The sequence below is a fragment of the Ambystoma mexicanum genome, chromosome 9, assembly GCF_040938575.1.
Source record: "Ambystoma mexicanum isolate Mex_15411 chromosome 9, UKY_AmexF1_1, whole genome shotgun sequence".
Classification (NCBI taxonomy): domain Eukaryota; kingdom Metazoa; phylum Chordata; class Amphibia; order Caudata; family Ambystomatidae; genus Ambystoma; species Ambystoma mexicanum.
The window spans coordinates 35,650,960-35,673,543 of record NC_090931.1 but is presented as its reverse complement, the minus strand read 5'-3'; the positions used below and the strand labels follow the sequence as shown (position 1 = coordinate 35,673,543).

General features: G+C 51.3%; 1 protein-coding gene across 1 annotated transcript in view; it reads left to right on the top strand.

Annotated features, from left to right (window-relative positions):
* Nucleotides 1-362: 362 nt before the first annotated feature.
* The window catches only part of JAM3 (junctional adhesion molecule 3), a 198,797-nt gene continuing 176,575 nt past the window's right edge, over nt 363-22,584 (top strand). Inside the window, exon 1 of the mRNA XM_069614115.1 lies at nt 363-492. Within this exon, the coding sequence (XP_069470216.1) occupies nt 435-492 (58 nt within the window). The 5' untranslated portion in view covers nt 363-434. The remainder of the gene's footprint in view (nt 493-22,584) is intronic.

The window sequence follows — 22,584 nt, the reverse complement described above, 5'->3', positions numbered from 1 at the left end:
CCGCTTGGTAAAAAATAAATGCTTACTTACACCGGTTGAGCATTTCAACCCTGACTTGTTTGGGGACCCGCCCCCCCCCCCCCCCATATTTGTGTCACCTAGTTTTGCACCACTAATAATGATCTTTATAGAGCCTTTGTATGCATACAAGAAATTAAAGTGAATTAAAATAAAAGAGATACTAATTGTCAAAGAAATGCAATTATAATGAAGTATTTGTATTTGAGCCAACTATGTCTGTGTACTTCTGTGTATGTTGTTATGCTGTTTCTTACTTTTGTGCGCTATCCACTTCGTTGTCGGTGTGCATGTGCTGGCTCGGCTTGCTGGGATGGGAGTCAGCTAGTTTTGGGCTTGTTTTGAAGGGGCGTCTAGCTTGCTTTCCTCGCGCCCTGGCAACCGCCGGTGTCCGAGCCTCGGAGGCCAGAGTCAAGATGGCGCCGGCGCAGAGCGGAGCGGTGCTGGGGCTCAGCCTGAGCCTGCTACTGGGAGGTGAGCCTGGGGGCCCAGGGGGGGCTGAGCCTGCTGCTGGGAGGTGGGAGAGTGGGGGGGCTGAGCCTGCTGCTGGGAGGTGAGCCTGGGGGCCCAGGGGGGGGTGAGCCTGCTGCTGGGAGGTGAGCCTGGGGGCCCAGGGGGGGGCTGAGCCTGCTGCTGGGAGGTGAGCCTGGGGGCCCGGGGGGGCTGAGCCTGCTGCTGGGAGGTGAGCCTGGGGGCCCAGGGGGGGCTGAGCCTGCTGCTGGGAGGTGAGCCTGGGGGCTGAGCCTGCTGCTGGGAGGGGAGCCTGGGGGCCCAGGGGGGGTGAGCCTGCTGCTGGGAGGTGGGAGAGTGGGGGGGGCTGAGCCTGCTGCTGGGAGGTGGGAGAGGGGGGGGCTGAGCCTGCTGCTGGGAGGTGGGAGAGTGGGGGGGGCTGAGCCTGCTGCTGGGAGGTGGGAGAGTGGGGGGGCTGAGCCTGCTGCTGGGAGGTGGGAGAGTGGGGGGCTGAGCCTGCTGCTGGGAGGTGAGCCTGGGGGCTGAGCCTGCTGCTGGGAGGGGAGCCTGGGGGCCCAGGGGGGGTGAGCCTGCTGCTGGGAGGTGGGAGAGTGGGGGGGCTGAGCCTGCTGCTGGGAGGTGAGCCTGGTGGCCTAGGGGGGGGAGAGAGAGTGGGGTGGCTGAGCCTGCTGCTAGGAGGTGGGAGAGTGGGGGGGCTGAGCCTGCTGCTGGGAGGTGAGCCTGCGGGCCGGGGGGGGGGCTGAGCCTGCTGCTTGGAGGTGGGAGAGTGGGGGGGCTGAGCCTGCTGCTGGGAGGTGAGCCTGGGGGCCCGGGGGGGCTGAGCCTGCTGCTGGGAGGTGAGCCTGGGGGCCCGGGGGGGCTGAGCCTGCTGCTAGGAGGTGGGAGAGTGGGGGGGCTGAGCCTGCTGCTGGGAGGTGAGCCTGGGGGTCTGGGGGGGCTGAGCCTGCTGCTGGGAGGTGAGCCTGGGGGCCCGGGGGGGGGCTGAGCCTGCTGCTGGGAGGTGAACCTGGGGGCCTGGGGGGGAGCTGAGTCTGCTGCTGGGAGGTGAGCCTGGGGGCCCAGGGGGGGCTCAGCCCACTGCTGGGAGGTGGGGGGAGGTGAGAGAGTGGGGGGCTGAGCCTGCTGCTGGGAGGTGAGAGAGTGGGGGGAGGTGAGAGAGTGGGGGGCTGAGCCTGCTGCTGGGAGGTGAGCCTGGGGGCCCAGGGGGGGCTGAGCCTGCGGCTGCTGGGAGGGGAGAGTGTGGGGGGGGCTGAGCCTGCCGCTGGGAGGTGAGCCTGGGGCCCCAAGGGGGGCTGAGCCTGCTGCTGGGAGGTGAGAGAGTGGGGGGGGGGGGCTGAGCCTGCTGCTGGGAGGTGAGCCTGGGGGCCCAGGGGGGGCTGAGCCTGCTGCTGGGAGGTGAGCCTGGGGGCCCAGGGGGGCTGAGCCTGCTGCTGGGAGGTGAGAGAGTGGGGGGGGCTGAGTCTGCTGCTGGGAGGTGAGCCTGGGGGCCCAGGGGGGGCTGAGCCTGCGGCTGCTGGGAGGGGAGAGAGTGGGGGGGGCTGAGCCTGGGGCCCCAAGGGGGGCTGAGCCTGCTGCTGGGAGGTGAGAGAGTGGGGGGGGCTGAGCCTGCTGCTGGGAGGTGAGCCTGGGGGCCCAGGGGGGGCTGAGTCTGCTGCTGGGAGGTGAGCCTGGGGGCCCAGGGGGGGGCTCAGCCCGCTGCTGGGAGGTGAGCCTGGGGGCCCAGGGGGGGCTGAGCCTGTTGCTGGGAGGTGCTGTCTGAGCAAGGTGACGATTTGGGGGGGGGTGTAGATTCTGACGACTCATTGCACACACTGATGGAGTTCTACTTAAGAGATGATGAGTGCAGGGTTTAAGTACATTAGAGTCTGTGGAAGACTCCCCCCCCCCCCCACCCCACCCCACCCCAATGGAGAGGGTGCCTACCTCACAGCTATGAAAAGGTCCCTCATACCCTGCTATTGTGAGGGACATGTCCCACTGACACTAGATCGTGCTCGCCCGGCCACCCTTGGTGGTGGTGGTACGCGAGCGTTGTGCTCACCCGGCCACCCTTGGTGGTGGTGGTACGCGAGCGTTGTGCTCACCCGGCCACCTTGGTGGTGGTGGTACGCGAGCGTTGCGCTCGCCCGGCCACCTTGGTGGTGGTGGTGGAGGGCGAGCGTTGCGCTCGCCCGGCCACCTTGGTGGTGGTGGTGGAGGGCGAGCATTGCGCTCGCCCGGCCACCTTGGTGGTGGTGGAGGGCGAGCGTTGCGCTCGCCCGGCCACCTTGGTGGTTGGGGGGCGCGCTGGCTTCCTTGGTGGTGGGGGGGCGAGTGTCATCAAGTGAGTGTGCTTTATATCTCATTTGGATCGTGTGAGTTTGCATTTTATTGTGTAATCCCACACACAGTTCAGTGCCATGATATTGTGGGTGCTTAACCCCACATCTCCTGTTGGTGAGCGCACCCCTTTAAGCATCTGTGCATTGACATTACTCTTGACGCCACACAACCCCCGCCCCCCATTGGAATCTGGCTACTGAGGGGGCCTCCGGGTATTTGGGGGGAATCCCCGCCAGCATTTCATCGCCCCCTGGGGGCGCACACCCGCTTGTAGGTTTCCTATGTGGTGGTTTTGATGAACGTTCTCCACACTCGTTAGTATTTGGACCAAACATATGATTCGTGGAGCCCCCGATGTAATGAATGTTTACTCCTGGCAGCGCTTCCTCCTTACACACAATGCTCCTTAATGACATATCCTGGCAAAGTCTCCACAGCGGGGCAGGAAATGGGGACATTAGGAAATGCTCCCTGTTCACTCCAGTCCCTTCCGCGGAGCCCCGCCACCCGTGATAGCAGATGGGAGGGGGGAGGGGCGTTCGGGCAGTCCAATATGGTTAGGGGGATCTGTGGTGCGGGGCAGAATGGAAGGATGCCCTTGCAGGAGTGGTGGGCAGGGCGAAAGTGGTGGCTAGAGAGGGGCGGGGCAACGTGAGTTCTGGGTAGGAAGAAGGGTGGATAGAGAGGTGGAGGGCTCTGTGAAGGGGTGATTGAGTTGGGAGCGAGATGAGGTGTGCGTTAGGAAGCGGGGAGAAGTTTTAGTATGGGCGTGTCTGGCTAGGTGTTACCACATTAATACTAGCGCATCATGGCACAAGATGCGGGTGCTAACAGACACGGGGGCATTAGGCCGGGATATGCAAACATTGCAGTAGGGGGCATTAGTCCTGTAATGGGGTGCACAAATGTGAGGGAAGCAAAGGTAATTTGGTTGGGCCAGGGGGTCCGTTTTCAGGGAAGAAAGTGGCTCGGGCGTCATTGCTGTGTGGTGGACAGTAAAAGAAGGGCAGTGCAAGAGGAAGGTGAGCTTGGCAGAAGGGGCTCGGGGGGGCAGTGCAGGAGGAGATTGGGAAGAACAGTAAGGGAGGGGAGGGGGTATTTAGAAAGGGATGGTGTTAGCAGAAAGGGGTCATGGGGCAGAAGCGGTGGAGGGTAGGGCATAGTGAGGCCAGGGGGATGGAGTGGCGGGGTGGGCACGAGATGTTGGGTGTATAATAATTGGAGAGCGTGCGGCTGGCAGGAGGACGCGTGGGTCAGGACGGAATGGGCGGCCAGTGCGTGGGGCGCTCTGATGCACGTGTGTGAACAAGCCTGTTTTGTTGAGTCGATCCCACTTGGTCGGGGGCATGAATGCGCTCCCCTCGCGCCGCTGGTGCCAGGCGCAGCCCATCCCCCGAGCTTTCGATCATTGTGCCCTCCAGCTGGGCCTGTGTCAGACTCGGCCTTTGTTGCATTAGTGAGTTTGCGGCCCATTGTTCTGGCTGGCCTCAAGGGCTGGGTGTTAGGAAGGCGCCCGAGGGTCTGGCCACATAAGCCTTCCTACCTATGAACTTTGACCTCGCTCACAGCCCTCTAAGCCTGTTAATACGCTGCTGCACTGGATACATGTGTGAGACTGGCACTCTTCCCCCAGATGGACGGACTACTGAAAAAATCCGTGGGGGTGACAGCAACCTGTTGGGGATCATTGATGCCGAGGGCTAGCAAGCTGCCCGAAATAGTCTTAAACCCCGCCTGTGTTTGCCCGGTAATTATTGTCCCCTGAGGGCTGGCAAAGCAGGATCAGCAACTGTGAGAAGGGGGACACCCCCCCTACCCGCTGTCACCTGCTGCACTTCAAGCAGAGCACGTGTTTGTGTTGAAAACAAATTACCACTTCTCTACCGGCAGTTACACCGAAGGAGCGTTTTCTTAGAACTTCTGTTGATACAACTTGCTGTATGTTTATATGTTCGCAAGCAGCTGGGCACACTAAACTATGTGAACGAATGCAATGTTGGTGAAATATCCCTCATCGGGCCTGGGCTGAGTCAGACCCTTATCACCTCATTTGGTATGTAACTTGTTCAATGAAACAACAAATCATAACATTTAAATAGATCATGAATTATGATTGTTCTGTATTTAAACAATACAACGAGAGAGCAATGATACAAAGAAAATAAATCTAAGAAAACACTGTCGACACACAATCTCTAGTGTACAGCCCACTATAACGAGCACATGAAAATACAAGGTTCCCCCACTTGGGGCTGAAATTTCTCAGATCAGTGGTCAACAAAACCCCAATCTTGGTTTGGAAAAAGAAAGGTAAAAGTTAAGTGTGATGTGAAGGGAGAAAAACGTGCCTCCAAAGTAGGTCACAGGTAGTAAAAAAGGAAAGATGTAGGGGAGAAAAACAGATTATACCAAACTTAATCAATATACTACCCTAGATGGTAGGTATAACCTGAACGGTCTCTCTGTAATAGGTTTCTAGAGAGACTGCAGAATACTTATTTGCTCAAATGTGTAGCAGAATCATTCTGAATTATATAACAGTGTTAATGGCTTCACTAGACCAGCGAAAAACCAACTCCTGTGTTGAAGACTTCATAAGCATTTAGTTCATGAATCAGAAAGCCCCCTTTGGGTCATTGGGTCAGCCGTTTAGGGTCCGAGCTGATGATGTTATGACGCGTGCATTTGAAAGACCGCTGCACTGGCCATGCCAGAGGCTCACGCCGGATTGTTCTCTGGTTTTATGCTTGCACTGTATACGAATGCAGTGTGGTGGGAGACGAAAAGCCAGAGCTTGCCAAGAATCCATCCTTTACTCGGAACAAAAGCTGCTGCAGCTGGAAAACCTGTGCACACAGCTTGGTTTCCCAGTAACACTAATCTGTGTGTTCCTGGGCAAATTGTTCTACCTGAATGGATCCTATTGTTTATCACTGCACAAAAGCCTTGCTCAAACATGGTTTGCAAAGGCAATGCCAGTCTGCTTTTAGGTGTGGGGAGTTGAGGGGCTGCTTGCCTAATCCAGAGGCTTGCTTCCTTCTGCGCATGCCACCATCCTGGACCTCTGGGATCCACCTGCTGGTGAAGGCTCACCTGGGGCTTCCGCCCACTGGTGGCTATGCGACCCGCTGATACTCACTGATACTCAGTGTATCGGCCCTATAAGGACTATTTGCAGGCACATGAAGGGTGCATATGCTGTGGCCTGCAGCTTGCACACAGATTGCTGCCGGAGGTGCATCAACTAAATCAAGAACCGTAACATTACATTCCGGATTTTGTATTCTCTGGGTTTGCCTCCTTGGGGCTAAGGGGGGGGGGGGAATAAGGGTTGATCTGAAAAAATGAAATTCAGCAGGGGAAGTGGCGTAACTTCAGAAGGCCGAGCAATGTACCAGGGTCCCCACGCCATGACGTCCTTTTGGGCAGGGCTTTCTATTACTAAGGTGGTTAAGATTGCTCAGGCCCCCAACTGCCATTCACAGAACACTCCCACACACATACACATCCTCTTGAGCTGTCCATGATGGGTACAGCAACATCAGCATGCCTTGGTGGCCAGTGAGACAGAAGAAGGCCAACTCGCTTTACAACACAGATTGACTTAGGGAAACCGAGGCCTAGCTAGTGCGACGTGTCTGTGATGTGCCTATCCATGACATCACCTAGGACATTGGTTGTGTGCGGAGGTTCGCCCCCTAGTGGTAAGCTGTGCGTGGTGCCAGCCCACCATACTTACCACCAACCTTGGACCTGTTCACCATTGTCAAATCATGATATAAAATAGCTTCTTAAGACTCTTGGAAGCAGAGCCCGATACCAGTGTTGGCCTACGCCTACCTAGTTACTAAGTATATCTGCAAGTGGAGTACTCAGTACAGTTTGACACTCCCCGCCTTTCTCATCACATGGGGTTTGTACTCAGTACAGTTTGACACTCCCCGCCTTTCTCATCACATGGGGTTTATGCCCAAGAATTTGGGCATATACTGTGTAGCTCTCGTGCTTTTGAGAAGGATCCCTGAATACTAACCCAGTTGAGTGGAAGGGGGGGTGGGCACTCTTTAATCATGGTTTGTGCCCAGTCCAAGCAGACTTGGCTGAAAATGTTCTCCACTTGTGTGACTTGCTTGTATGGTGTCTGTACCTCGTAAGGTGGGTGGCCTTTGGGGCAGGGAGTGCCGAGTGTTCGGGGGCTCATTGGGGAGATGCTGTTGGCCTGCCATGAACGATGGCGCGCTCTTCGCTTGTGGTGCAAGCCCTGTTTCAGCTGTGGCCCTGGTGCTCTCGCGTGGAGTGCTCAGCCGCTCAGGAATGTGGGCAATGTGTTGTGAGACGTCAATGGGTGGAAATGGCCGTGGCCCCTGGTATTGCCTTCTGTGCACTGGCCGCGAGGAATGTCCATTATGCAAGAGAGCCCGTTGTGGGTGAGAGCCGAGTCAGTTGGCAGGTTCCACACACCGGCACAGGCTGCCATCTGTCACACACAGAGAAGCGGGCACGGTCCTGAGCAGGCAGCTGAGCTACCATGCCTGGCGCCGGCTGTCATGCCCGGCGCATCTCCTGTGAACTGCTATCTGGGTGCTGAGCAGAACAGGGTGGCTTGTGGTGGGCTCGCTGGCATTGCCACAAACGGACCGCTGCATCGGGAGGTGCGGCCTGGCCCAGCTGTCCAAGACATGCCAGCCCAGCGCATTCTCCCTCAAGAAAGACTCGGGAGTGAAACGCAAGACGTGTGAGAAGGAACCCCGACCAGCCCCGGGGGGGGGGTCCTTGGCAGTGTGCCCCTTACAGACCTGTTTATCACACAGGGGGTGTGGGGGCAGTCTGAGTCTCACGGAGCGCCTGGAATCTGCTGCCCCCGTCCACTTTGGTTCAGGTATGCAGCGCCCTTGCCAAAGTTCAAGCACCATGGGGGCACTGTTGCTGAGAAGTCAATACGAATAAAGCGAGGACTGCCCCTAGTGCCTGATGGGAGGTTTCTTGGCTCTGCTTGTGGATTCCACAGTCCGACCGACTGACTCCCTTCCCTCTGATCTTTGCTGGGCACAGACCTGTGCTTCCACCAGTGCATGCTGGGAGAAAGCAGAGGGACGGGGTGCACGCACAAGACATGTTTTTCGGTGGTTTTGCTAAATGAAGTGGGTGATTCTGTAGAGCGGATTGCCTGACTCCAGCTGCGGGCACATCAGTCATTTACTGTTGAAGCTAGCTTTCCATGCATTTCCAATAACTGCATTGCTAAGTCCTGGAGTAGCCCTTGCTGCCTGCTACTATGAGAAAGGAAGACCAGTGGGTTCTCCTGTTATTCTCCCACCGCCTTCCCCCAGAAGATCCCATCGGAAGCAAGTCATTAAGCAACTCCTCCCAATTTTAGGCTTTTCTGCCTCCGTGTTTCTACAGTACCACTGCCCCTTTTCCTCTCTTCCTTCCTACTTTGCCTTTCAATACGTTTTAGTTGGATATAATGGATAGAAAAGCACTGCCAAGGCTGGCGGGCGGGCCTGGGTGACTGACTCTGCTCAAGTCCGACTGGATTTTCAGATGGTGGCTGATTAGATTTCTGGCCACTTTGCAAATCCTACTCCAAGTTTGTCCAGGTCTGGGGTCCACACCTGTGGTTCTACCGTGGGGGAGAATCTTTCTTGGCAGCTTTATCTTGAGGAAGTGTTCTACTCCTGTGGCATTTCAGGATCATGTCTGAGTGGCACATAAAATCATGGTTTCCTCCCATTGGCTTCATTGGCTCTGCCCCTCTCAAGGAGGAGGCGGGCATGGGGCTGTTTTGCCGGACCTACAAATAGGTTCTGGCAACACAGCAACATTTGTAACGGATTTATTATAAAACTCTGTAAGACCTAAAAATGCCCTGATATTTTCCTTGTTCCTGGATACTGGTGCCTCTCTAAAAGCTTGAATGGTGTCCACCTTTGGACGATGCCCGTCTCCACTTGCCACATGTCCAAGATATTCCACTTCTTTCACTCTGACCTTTACTTGGCTCAATTATCAACCCTTTGTCTCTCGGCTCAATACCTCACGCAGCCTCCTATCATGCTCAAAGGTATTCCTCCCATACACCAACATGTCACCTGGGTACACCAGTGTACCATCAACCCATTTGAGTATCTTATTCATCCCTCTCTGGGACCCTGCTGAAGCTAAACCAAACGGCTTGCTACAATGGCAGAAAAGTTCAAATAGCATAATGAGCATCGCCAGGGTTTGGTAATCCTCCATAAGTTGTATCCAATCCGCTGCCAAGTCAAGGCTCGTGAACATTACAGCATCTCTGACAGTGTTCAGCATTTCGGCGATCATAGGCAGCGAAAATGTGTCCACCATAAAGTTATAGATGCCACTGAGGTCTACACGCATCCTGATTTTGCCATTCGTCTTGAGGACTGACCCACTCACTTAATTAGGCCCCCTTCAAGGAGTCCCTCCAGTTCAGTTTCTACTTCCTCTCTGATCGACATCAGAATGTGCCTCAGCTTGTGGCATACAGGTCTCTATTCAGACTTCAACACAATCTTGTGAGCAAATCCTTGCAAACAACCCACCTTCTCGTTACATACCTCCTGGAAATTGTTCTTTGGTGGCATTGTTGTCTACAAACACTGGTATATCGCTTTTGGGCTAAAGCCTGATCTCCAAAACGTCTTGATCACGCCACCCTAGTATGTCTACTCCTTTATTTGCCTCCTACACGTTAATCTCAGGCAACCTTCCTTTATATTCCACCGCGCCCTGAACCATCCCCTTCATGACAATTCCGGAACCCTCATATCCTCCAGGGGCCTTGATGTTCGAACGTTTACATGGACTCCTAAGGCCAGCCTCCTGCAGCCTCTTCCATCTGTTCTTGGGCAAGATCGAATAAGGTGAGCAACTATCCACCTTCAATTCTAATCTTGCAGCTGGGACATTTCATATGGGAAGTCTTCTTGGCCTCCTGCACAGCTACTACATAGTCTTCGTCATCTTAGCTCTCATCCTCCTTACCTTCCTGAACTCATTACTTTCTTCTTCTTCCGCCGCCACGTCACTGACATATGACCCTTAAGGCCACAATTCGAACACTTCTGATTGCTGGCAGGGCACAACTTGGAGCTGGCGAAGTGATCTGTTTGACCACACCGTTTAATTTCCCTTTCTCGCCATCTCGCAACCCCAAAGCTTTCTTCTTCTCCCCTCTAACTTCGATTTCTTTGTTGGGATCCACCTTCTTTGAACTGCCTTGTCTTGTTTCTTTTGGTGACCAATTTCACCTGACCCCATGTTCAATACTTCTCTGCTTTGCTCTGTTCTGCCATGTCGCTTTTCTTTTTTGGCAATCTCTATTGCTTCCTCCAAGGTAGGATTCCCACACATCCGCAAATCCTTTGTACCTTGATCTCTCCCCCAATCTGACAGTGAATTCACACATACTTGCTAATGTCCTCAAGCTGCTGACATCGTCCTCCACTGACTGGTTGTCATCTTGCTTTCGAGGTTAAAAGTTATAATGGTTTATTGCTATATGTGTCTTGGGTGTATAGTAGGCATTCAGTTAAAGTCTTCTGGTACTCGTCCAAGTCTCCACATACACGAGCGTCGATTATTTGCAGCATTTCTATATATTTCTTTTGAACATCCCGCCCAAGAGTTCAGAGCAAACACATTTTTCTTCTTGGGAGCCATTCCTTCATACTCCCAATATTGCCTCCAATCTCTCCAGGGAGTAGTCGGTGCCCCTGCTTTCGGCAGGAAGGTTTTGGGAGGGTGCACTGTCACTGACCTCCTCCCACCTCTGCAACAGTCAAAAACCTTGCCCTTATTCGCTAAGCAGTCTTCACTCCTGCTCTGAGAAACTGTTACAGGGGGCTTAATGCACTAGGCCAGTAAACCACTTACACTCCACTGTGCTGATAAACTGCACTGAAAAGTTCTCTCGATGCCAGTGCCAAAAGTACTGCGACAAGGAAGGTGTCCTGTGCATCCTATGTTGCTCTGGTACTGCGACAAGCAAGATATGCCACACAATGAAGATTCCCTGCTTGTGCAGGCTGCAGCGTTATTGTTGAGATATGTTAACCAAGGTGGCTGCCACGCTTGTGGTCCTTTTCTCTAACCCGTGAGCATAATATGAGGGAGCTCACTGAGCGCTCCCCAAACTGACCTAGCAGTTTGGGCTGGACTGCTCCTTTTGGGGTGGAACCAAGCCTGATTTGCATATGGTCTTTCCCCTTCTATAAGGGCTTGGCAGGCAATGAACGATGGTCTGGAGGGTTGCCCAGAGGGTAAGATTCATTCTAAACCTTCCAGCCATCACCTCTTTGTATTTGCTTTGTCACCCCGAGTGGGACAGGTATGCTCAGACGTGGGTCTTGTGCCTGCTGGGCCTAGAGACCCAACCTACTCCTCACTGATGAGGCTCAAAAAGGCTGAAAATGTTTGGGGATGCATGTGGTCTCGTGCGGAAGGGATGTAACATAGCAGTTTGGGCTGGACTGCCCCTTTTGGGTTGGGCCCAAACCTGATTTGCATATGGTCTTTCCCCTTCTGTAATGGCTTGGCAGTCAAAGAACTATGGTCTGGAGGGTTGCCCAGAGTAATGCCAGAGGTTAAGATTCATTCTAAACCTTCCAGCCATTACCTCTTTGTTTTTGCCCCATCCTAAATAAGTCTAGAGTCCCCCTGTTCACATTCAACAAAATTACCTTACAGGAATCGCTGCGCATTCTCCTATGCCTCGAGCGGTCATGCTATAAAGGTGATGTCTGCCCTGCCCCCTTGAACAAAGAATGTGCCGAAACATTAGCCCCCTTCATCACTACTTTCATTAACACTTCTTCACCTCTGGGCTGATCCGGCTTGCTAAAAGGAAGCCTGGGTCCTCCTGCATCTAAAAAAAAAAAATAATAAAAAAAATACAAATTAAAACACCCTTCCTCCTAACTCACCCAACAACTACCGGTCCATCACTACGATTCCCTTCCTCCTCAAAATTCTCGACAGGGCGGCCTACATCCAAATTCAACATCTTGCGTCTAAGCAAATCCTTGGCATGCATCAATCTGTTTTCCGTCTAGGACATGGCACGGCATCGGTGCTCGTGGACCTGAAAATCCAGCTATATGAAATCGGAGACAGGGGGGAAAGTTAGCCTTATTCCTCCTTCTTGATCTGCCTGCTGCTTTTGACCTGGCTGATCATGGCATCTTATGCCAACATCTCATCTCCTCAGCCTTTTTTTCTATGGAAGCTGCCTTCTGGATTGCCTCCTTTCTCGAGGGTGGAGTTCTGAAAGTCTTTGCAGAAAATGCCTGTTCATCACCCTCCCCATTAACTGCGGGGTGCCACAAGAGTCCTGCGTGTCCCCCTCGCTATAAAACATCTTCGCAAAGCCCCTCTTCGATCTCCTAGACTCCCTTGGCATCGCCTACACAAACTATACTGATGACGCACAAATCCTCCTTCCCCTATCTGGATCCTCCTACGATGATCCTGCCACACTAAACTCCACCTATGCCACCATCCCACCCATGGATTCTGCTTCAATGAGGAGAAAACGGAACTTCTCACCATTGGTTCAACTTCAGCACTGAAGCAACTAAACCCTCCCTCTGTACTCCGCCTTCAACAGTGATGGCTGTGTTCCCAGTCTCTGCCTCCGTGAAAACCCTAGGAGTGTATCTTGACTCAACCTTATCCCTCACCCGCCAAGTCAACGCCATCTCCTCAGCAGCAGCTTCCTCCACCAAACATATCAATGCTGATAGACCCTGCCTCACCAATGACAATGGTCTAACCATTGCTCGCTAGTGGCGCGTGCCAGACTACACTACTGCAATGTCCTGAAACTCCAGACTATACAAAACGATGCTCTTCGCTTGGCTCTGAATTTTCCCAGTTCAGAGCAGATCTCAACTGCCCTCAGAAAGGTCCACTGACTTCCTATCACAGAAAGAATCACTTTTAAGACTCGTCATCACTCATAAATGTATCTCCAAGTCTGCTTTCCCCCCCTCCCCCCACTTGTTGCACGATGTACGCTGACTGCTCCTCTGTAACCTTATGCCGCTGTGCCCCATGTAACTGGTTCGTTAGCGCCTGGATGCCTGGGGGCTTGTTCGCGCTTTACAAGTCAAATTAAATAAAGAAGCACAATGAAGACGAAAACGATGGATAGACGGTTGGATATCGACTAAGGATTGTAAGAATTCCTGCATCTTTTCCTATGTTGCTCAGAGGAGAAGCCACCGCACGGTGCCTGATAACTTGGAATAACTTCCGGACTCTCGATGGGGAGCGTATTCCCTGTGCTGAACCTCAAACAAGGTGGAAACGCTCGAGTGCCTTAGGGTGGAGTGTTGTACTCGGGAAAGCTTTGGGCGACTTCCAAGTGATTTCACTGGGAGAATTCTGCCATAAGGCGCTGGCTGCTCTTCAGATTTCACTGAAACCAGCTTCTCTTGGGTTTTTAAGCTCGTTTTTCTTCGTGACATTGCTTTTAACTGAGGTGTTTAAGCGATTCATTTAAAATAGGATATAACCACATGTCACTATGTGGGCACTGTATTACACTATCTTGTTTTTATATTTTACTTTTCGTTCTCGTTTTCTGTAACTGTTTCTTCTACGTTGCTTATTGTGAAAGGTTTACTTGTTGAACCAAATATCGGTGTGGTACTCTAGCCGGTTCCAAGTACCCTGCAAATAAGCAAACCATGGCTTCCTCCATGTAGGGGGGCTGGTTGAGGCGGGGGGGGGGGGCGCTTGACGCTTTTGGACTCCCCGATAACCGCTCCTCCTGCCTCTAGCCCCTTGCCATCGACAGCTTTGTCCCCCCTCTGAAGTCTCTCCCTTTTGGTTTTGGCTATTAGCTGAACTGAGACTCTTTTGGCACGCGAGGTCAGGAGGGATACACAGCGTTCGGTTAGTATTTGGCTTTTCAGCCATCACTTGACAGCCCCCCTCACCGCCACGCCATGCTAGTCACAATGCCCATTGCCACCCGCTACATGCCCACTGCCTACTGATTTAGCTCTGCTCTTTCATAGGGACAGCCATGTTATTTCCATGCTGCCTTCTGGAGGGGATGGCTTAAATGCCACTGTAAAGCTACTCCTGGTGTAATAGCGCCTTGAGCCGCTTGATTGTATAAGCCAAGTGCGTGTCCTTGCACTGGAGTCCTGTCAAAAACGAGCATTGGCAAAGCCAACTGTTTTGCCTCTTGTATAGGTTTTGACGGGAAACTGCTAACTTATGCCCAGAAAGCTGACACTGCCCAGCTTTACCCTTCTTATGGCCTGGTCCTTACCGCAGTAACTGGAAAATGCCTGTCCCACGACTACACGAAAGCCAAAATAGCTGGCTTTGCCAATCCGTGTTTGTAGAGCACTCGGTTGCTTGCTAGGTTGGGCTCTTTCATGACCAGTCCCGCGCACTCTTGTACATCCGGGATGGTAGGGAACACACCGGGATTGCCCACGCCCACCCAGCACTCTCGACTCCTTAACGAGCACGCATTCCTGACAATACATTCCACCACCTCAAGACATCACTGCACTGTGCTCTTTGACTGCATAGCCTTTGTGTACCTACGAGAGGCCTGACAATTAGTAAGAAAGCATGACAGTACGGCGATAAACATATGTGACTATTCCCTTAAGGACCAACCCCGGAGCTTTCCAGATGCGTGTTTTGAGTGGTGGTGCGCTGCACCCTGTGCAGGTCAGCCTCCGCGTTATGTGCCTGGCGTGCTCTGCTGCGGTGGACCACGCCAGGGTGCGCTCACTGGAATGGAATCTTTTTAATCTTTCCTAAGCTTCCATGGCTGGGGGAGGGGGTTATCCCTGGCCCCTCCGCGCGCCGCCTCCTCGCTGTTTATAGGAAGTTGCTGTTGGCCTTTGGCCTCGCTGTGCAGGAGTGACTCATTTCTGGCCATTCTGGAGCTCCTGCGAGGTTACTCCATGCTTCCCTTAGGCGGACATCCTTTGCTCGCTCATTGGTACTTCCTGGCTGGGTCGCAGCTGGCCTTGTTATGTAGGCCCAGTCAATAGTATGAACTCGTGGGCAGCTGGGCCTAGACTCGGCTGCTGACCCTTCCACACACCATGTGTTAGGCACATCCGTACCGACAGGTGGTCGGCCTGGGTGACCACAGTGCTTAATGTGTGTACACACCTGTGCTTTTATTTTTAGATTTTCATTGCTCGACTCTGGATATGCAGAGAGGTTTGGGGGCAAGTAGAAGAATGGCCTAGTGCAGGGGGGGCACAACTGATTCTGACAGAGGGCCGAAAGTACCTTACATAATGGCTATAGTGTAGGGATGTAACAGTATAACGTTAAAGATACCGTGAACCACTTAACTGAACAATAATAACCGTCACATTGTTTATACCGGTATACCGTTCATACCGTTAAGTGTGCTTTTCAATCTGATTGGGAAAGGCTGCAGTAAGCAAGTGCTGCGCAGTCTTGTTCTTGCACTGTTTATGTGCCATCTGCCAAGTGGTTACAGTTGGAGCAGTTTTTAATGCCATTGCATAAACCACACGTGCCTGACACAAAATCAATATGTTAGCAATAGGAAGAATAAATACAGTGCCAAGAAGGGAAAGGGTTTACTTTGGGTTGGCGACTTTGGGGTTTATATATTTATAATGGATAATGTTTGCTAAACATATGACAATGGGGTATTTGCCTGGTTCTATCATTGAATTTACATATAATAAGTCACACTGCGAAATTCACTCATCTCTATGGGTATTCCCTGCTGCCATACCAAAGGGTAACATGTCTTTGATTACATGAACACCTTTTGGCCCGCAAGTAAACTAAAGGCTGTAACGTAAAGAGAGCGTGTGTGTGTGTGTGTGTATATGCGCACAAGCTTATACTACCGTCAGCCTCCATTGATCTGTGGCATGCAGGTTATAAAGATGGCAACATGTTCATCTTCACCAGTAGACAGTGGAGGAGCTAAAATCCAAAATGACCACTTAAGAAAAGCTATTTAGTTTGCTTTGCCAGTCGCAGCAGGGCTCCCCCCCCCTCCTCCTCTCCACACGTGTGTTTGTGTTTGGTGGAAGCAAGGGGTGGCATTTCAGTGGAAAGTATGTTGAAAAGCCCAATTCTGGCCCTGGGTGCCTGGTTTTGTTTGTGATGATAAATCTGACAATTTATGACCTTTTAGAAAATATTTGTTAAGATTGGTTAACTCCAACTGCTATACCACGAGAACCATGATGTACCGTAATTTGGCAAGAAGGTTATCATACCGTCATAAAACTAATACCGTGACACCCCTACTATAGTGGGCCGAAAAGTAAATGTAGGAGGGGAGTGGCAGGAGGCTTTTTCAACCCCCAATTTGTATTAAACACATGGAAAAAGAATACGTTTTTGAAGTGTAGCGATTTTTATTTGTATTTCAAACTTACATTTTGTACTACACATTTTCCATTGTTATAATTTATTTCTATTGTATATTGTCTGTTTAATTAAATAATATATATTGTATTGACCCTTGATTGGACATTCCATTATTTTGGACTGCTATACTTTGCTGTTTGGGTTGCCCAAGAGGAGTATGGCCTTCGTTGAGTCAGGTTTCCTCAAAAAAGCAAAGGATGTACATCTCCTAACTGTGCCTGTTTTAGCTTTATTATTGAGTTCACTCTTGGAGTGCAGCACTATGCCACATTGGCCCCCACCCCTCAACCAACTTACATGCCACCTATAGAGGGCCGAAAAGTAAATGGGGGGGAGGGCGGGTCCCAACTCGGCACACAAACTCTCAAGCATGCACCCATACAGACCCAAAGCCCCCACCCCCACAACTCGGCATTCACACTCTCAAGCATGCACCCATACAGACCTGACCCCCCCCCCCTCACCCCTCATCTCAACATACACCGCACTTACACTCAAAAACAAACATTCAAGCAGACACGACTAGAAATGTAACGGTATAACGTTAAAGATATCGTGAACCACTTAATTGAGCAATAATAACCGTCACATGTTTATACCGGTATATCGTTAAGTGTGCTTTTCAATCTGATTTGGAAAGGCTGTAACGTAAAGAGTGCGTGTGTGTATGCGCACAAGCATATACTATAATCAGCCTCCATTGATCTGTGGCATGCATGCTATCAAGATGGCAACATGTTCATCTTCACCAGTAGCCGAGCTAAAAGCCTAAATGACCACTTAAGAAAAGCTATTCTCCTCACATGTGTTTGTGTTTGGTGGAAGCAAGGGGTGGCATTTCAGTGGAAAGTATGTTGAAAATCCCAATTCATGCCTTGGGTGCCTAGTTTTGTGTTTGATCTGGCAATTTATGACCTTTTAGAAAATATTTGTTAAGATTAGTTAACTCCACCTTCTATACCGCGATAACCATGATATACAGTCATTTGGCAAGAAGGTTATCGTACAGTCATAAAAATAATACCATGACACCCCTAGACCCGACACCCCGCATCTCAGCATACGCTGCATTTGCACTTAAAAACAAACATTCATGCAGACCCGACACCCAAACAGACCACTTACCGGACGTGCTGGAACGCTGGCGAGGTCTCTGGCACTACGGCTGGCGTGGGCATGGAAGGCTGAAATGCCGTCCAGAATCAAGCCTTACTGGCCACACCAGCCGTAGTGCTGGCCCTCCATTGGTGCAGCACACACGCACTACGTGGCTCGCAGGAGCTACATGGTGCGTGTGTGCTGAGCCAATGAGGGCCAGTGTTTTGTCCTGCCCAGAAGAGTTTCAAAGACTTTCCTAATGGAGGGCGGGCCGGACAAAACAGCATGGCGGCCGCAACTGGCCCGCGGGCCGTATGTTGTGCACCCGTGGCCTAGAGGGAGTCAAATGCGTACTTTCTAGATGAGTTACTGTTATAATTATTAGGATATTTATTGAGCAGAGGCCTGGCTTCGGGAAGCACGGGAGCGCTTTACCATCATCTGGGGAAGAACAAGGTTAGGGAGCAGAGGAACAAGGGAGTGGGGCTCGTACAACAGGGGAGGGAGGGCAATTGTTGGCACCCGATCTACAAGTAACATGGTGGGGATCAGATCACCCAGTCTAGGGTATGGTGGGGAGCGGATGGTGTGTGGACCTAGATGTTAGGAAGGAGATGTTCCTTGAAGAGGTGGGTCTTGAGCTCCTTCCTGAACTTTAGAAGCAAGGGGGTGAGTCGGATGTTTATGGGGAGGAGGTTCCAGAGTCTTGGGGGCACAGAGAGCAGTGACTTTAACCTGTTGTATGTCTGTTCCGTGGGATAACTGTCTGTGGAAGTGGGGTCGATCCTGCAAATGAGTGGTGTTTGCTGTATGTTTCAACCCTGCCTCGATTGCCAGGTAGGCTCGAATGTTGGGTGTCATCTCGCTGGCCACCATGAAACCATTAGTCTTAAGGTATGATGTAAAGGCCAAGGGCACCACAACGAGAGTCTCAACCTTGACGGCTATCACAAATGGGCAGCAATGAAGATTTTCAATACCCTTTCCACTTACTGCAGTTTCAGTGCAGGAGTAGCGGCGTATGTAAAGCTTCGTTCAATAGGACCTTCTTTTACTCATAGAAGTTTGGCAATGCCCCAGAAAATGAAGCTTGGGTCAAGAACAGTAACTTTGTGAAAATAAGTGTTAAGAATGATTTCCAAACTCTGTCCTCTAGGAACAGGGTAGCCTCTGGACAAGCCAGACCAGTCAGGGTAGCTATGGCAGGCAGTCAAGACTAAGTCTCAGGAGGGGTGAGGGTGACTGAAGGACCTCAGTGAGCATACAGAGCAAGGACACTTACAAATTACTCCAGACAGGTTTTATATTAAAACTAAAGACACATTCATTACAAGGCCTTTGTAACATAGACCATAGCAAAGAATCAGTGACATTAAGTAAACCAATACATCACACTTGATACTATATATATATATATATATATATATATATATATATATATATATATATATATATATATATATATATTACACACACACACACACACGACCAGTGGGGGGTCTAAAAGGGTGACTGCACGAAATATGTTAACAACCTAGAGGGGAAGGAAACGGGCAGTTCAGTTAATCTTTAGGCCCAATTCATTCACCTAACTAAGAGGCAGTCCAAGCCCTAAGAAGAGGGGATACTTGTGCTCAATAGTACATGTATGCCAATGCACGCGGTTGTCCAGTCTCTTCAGGGGTCTCTAGCAGCTCGGGAAGGTTGATAAGGCGATGAAGAATAAGTTCCCACTATTCAAGAAGGACCTCCACTTGAAGGCAGAGGCAGTTCGAGAGTTCGGGATGGAGTCCTTATTTCGCAATAGGCGTGGACAGGAGAGGGGCCCCCAGGGGCCACTCATGCGTAAAGATGGACTCTGCTCATGCTCACCGGTCCCTGAGGCAAGGAGACCCAAACTTCGGCAGGTTAGTCCAATTCGGTGGCAGGTTCGAAGGCGGCAAAAAGGACGTCTCGGCACCCTTTTAGTTCCTGAGATCCAGCGAGGATTCTCAAACGGGACATTGGCGATTTCTCTGCTCCAGGTGGATGAATCGCCCCAGTTTCACTGCAGCAGGCTTCAGGGGCAAGAGGGTCACAAATGCAGCAGACTTGCAAAGGACGTTGCCGCAACACGGTAACCACGTTTACTCCGGTCCGGGCGCACTCGTCTCACTTCTGACCTGGGAATGCCAAGCGTACGAAATTCGGTGTGAGGGTGCTGTGGACACAGAGCTAGCGGTGTACCAAGTTTCGAGGGCCACCTTGAAACGACGGCGACAGAGCAAAGGTCCTACGTAAGATGGTCAGGCCACTGGTTGGCCCAGGGACACTTCTGAGAAAGCTTAACTTGCAGGTTTTGGTGAAGGTGCCGAGAATAGTTGGTCCCGCTATTCCAATGGGTCGACGCGTCTTCGCAGACCTTCTAGGATGACCAGATGCAGAGGGGTCCCACAGGACGACAGCGGGCTCAGGGTGCCAAACCTTCCAGCGGTTCCTCGACTCAGCTTCGTAGTTGCAGGATACTTGGATCCTATCCTTTGTTCAGTGAGAACTTAGGTCGAAATGGTAGTAGTGTTTCCAGCCTCCTCTTATCCAAAGTTCCCTTCGCGCCAAAACGGAGAGGACCCAATGGGAGATCTGCTCACAAACACTCCCTCCATACATGGACCAATCACAGACCACGGTGGTCTCATGCATTCAGGACACTCCAGACTCTCTGGCACCCAGGATGTGTATTGGGACCAGATATCCCAGCCCACATCCTGGAGACACACACAAGGCACGCAGAAGCCCACGAAAGCATTGGGATTTGCCGGAAAATGCATGACCAAATAAGGATTGGCCTGGGTCGCCTCGACCTGGGGAAGATGAAGGGGCAAGATGGCCGAAGGACAGGACAAAGAACCTCGTGGCATGGCCATTTTGGAGCCAGGCCACCCTTTTCGTGCCAAACACGGTTAACATGGTAGGAAATGGTTAAAAATAAAGCAAAACGATAGCTGCCACCAGTCTGCCACCAGTCCTGTCCATGACACATCTGCACAGTTCATAAAAAGTCCAGCAAGTATCTAGGGCCTTTTGAAATGACTATAGACCCAAGTGTGCTGTATGGTAAGATACATTGCACACTTGTTACATGTTGCACAAAAGTTGCAACATGAGGAAAGGACTAAGGGAAACAAAGTCTCCCAGTACTGACTGTCTTAAGGGCTTGCCAGTTTCCCCATAAAAAGTGAGGGAAAGCCCAGAGGAGTGCAGCTGAGGGTTGTGCTTCTCTGGCAAAGTCAGTCAATGGTGTCTACACAGCAGCAAAATGTTTGGGGGTTGACACATGGAGGGAAAATTGCATACAACTATGAAGTCTTTCCTAACACTAAGCTCCTGAAGATCTATGGTACATATATGGAAGATTGCACCTTCTGCAAGCCGCACACATTCTGGTGGCGCATCGTCCACCAGTGCACATCCAAGTGACCCAATGGAGGGAAACCTACTGAGGAGGGAGCTTATGAAGGGCCAATACAATGGCTTTAAGGCCTGCCCATGGCCGCAGTACCCCGGTGTCTGCTGAGATGCTCTCACGCTCCATCTCAAAGCATGTTCTTTTGGTGGGGAGTGAGTGGCGAGGATGGCGCTGCTCCAGTTTGTTAGGGTGCAAAGACCACGCTTCTAAAGAGGCCCCAAGATCATTAGCAAAGCTTTCTATGATGTAAATGCTACAGCCAGGCTGCTTGCTTTGCACTCGGCACTAGCCATTGCCTAGTGATCTTTGACACCTCGTAAGTACATGTGTAGAATTGAGGTGGCACTTTTTCTGGCCGGCTAGTAGCTTGCAATGTGAATTCATGCCCCCTGTGCAAGGTCCTGTACAGCAGTCACTGGCCAATGTCCTATTGGTCTCAAATCTGATCTGCGTGGTCGTTCTCTCTTCTCATTTTTTATTTTTGTTGTCGAACTTTTTGAATGACCAACTGCTTTTTATAATTTGTTCCTGGCACAAGGCCCGGTCTCTGATTCCATTGAAGGGTGGCTACACGCACACAAAACGGGGTCTATTTTCTGCAGATGTTTTTTATTTAGGTACCTAAACTGCTTTCTAACACCTTTTAGAAAACCAGCTTTGCAAAGCCAACAGTTTTGGCTTTTGTGTAGGCATTTTCCTGAGACTGCCTCAATGGTACTACCTGGCCATAAAAGCACAACAGCTGGCAAATGGCGTGAGTACTGGGGCATGTGGTGCAAGTGCCTGGGCAGAAACTATGCAGAGGCTGAAACTCTTGGTTTTTTCAAGGCTTTGCTGCAAGAAGCTGATGCCAGGGCACGCAGTAGTACATTGATTGGCTGAAGGCACACTTGACTGATCTTATTGCACCAGGAGCTCATTTACAGTAGCCATTGAGCCACCAACGTCACAAAGAGCGGTTAGAAAAAACACTGACGGGCTTTTATAGCACAAAATTTGGTAGAGCCAGTCCAAGGAGCTCCCAGTAGGGAGAGGTAGGCAGCGGGTGGGATTGGCCATTGTGATTAGCATGACCATAGGCATTCATTGGGTGGATAAATAACCATACAACGGCAACCGGCAGTGTCATCTCGCATCCTGTTTCCCTTTTCGGTACTCAAATGCAATAATTTTAGTTTACAGGTGGCGCTTCTACCTAATGGTCAACCCTTGAAACGCATGAATACTTCTTCTGCATTGTGCCTGCCTCCCCTGCCCCACCCCCTTTTCCAAGTGACCAGATCTTCTATAGGTAACTGGTCCCTAATAGGTCTACCTGATTGGGTGTTTTTTCGTTTAACAATGCTATGTCAAACTTGTCTCTCCACCCTAGTACCTTTAGTCTTTTCTAGGTCATTTGAAGTATCTGCAGCTAGTCCTGGGCATGTGTCTTTTATCGGATTATTGAACACCTCCGCACCCTCCTCTTCCACATATTGATTAGTAAATACGATTGCCAGTGAATGGGAACGAGCCATGGGAAAATTATTCTTTCAAATCTGCCCATGTGTTGGATCACGGTCACTTGACTGGGTGGGGTTTCTTTGCCAACTAGGCATCCGAGGCCTCAACCTAACGAGTGGTTAACGAGAGGGGCAGCGTGATCATCATGGATCAGGGTAATGCTTCTAGATTTCAGCCTTTGAGGAGCAGAAGAAAGCCTTGCCCAGTTCCTCAGAAAGGTGATATGGAAGTGGGCGGAGGCAGCCCCCGGTCCAACATCTCTACCAGCTGCAGGTGGTTGACCTTGTGAACGGTGCATGCTA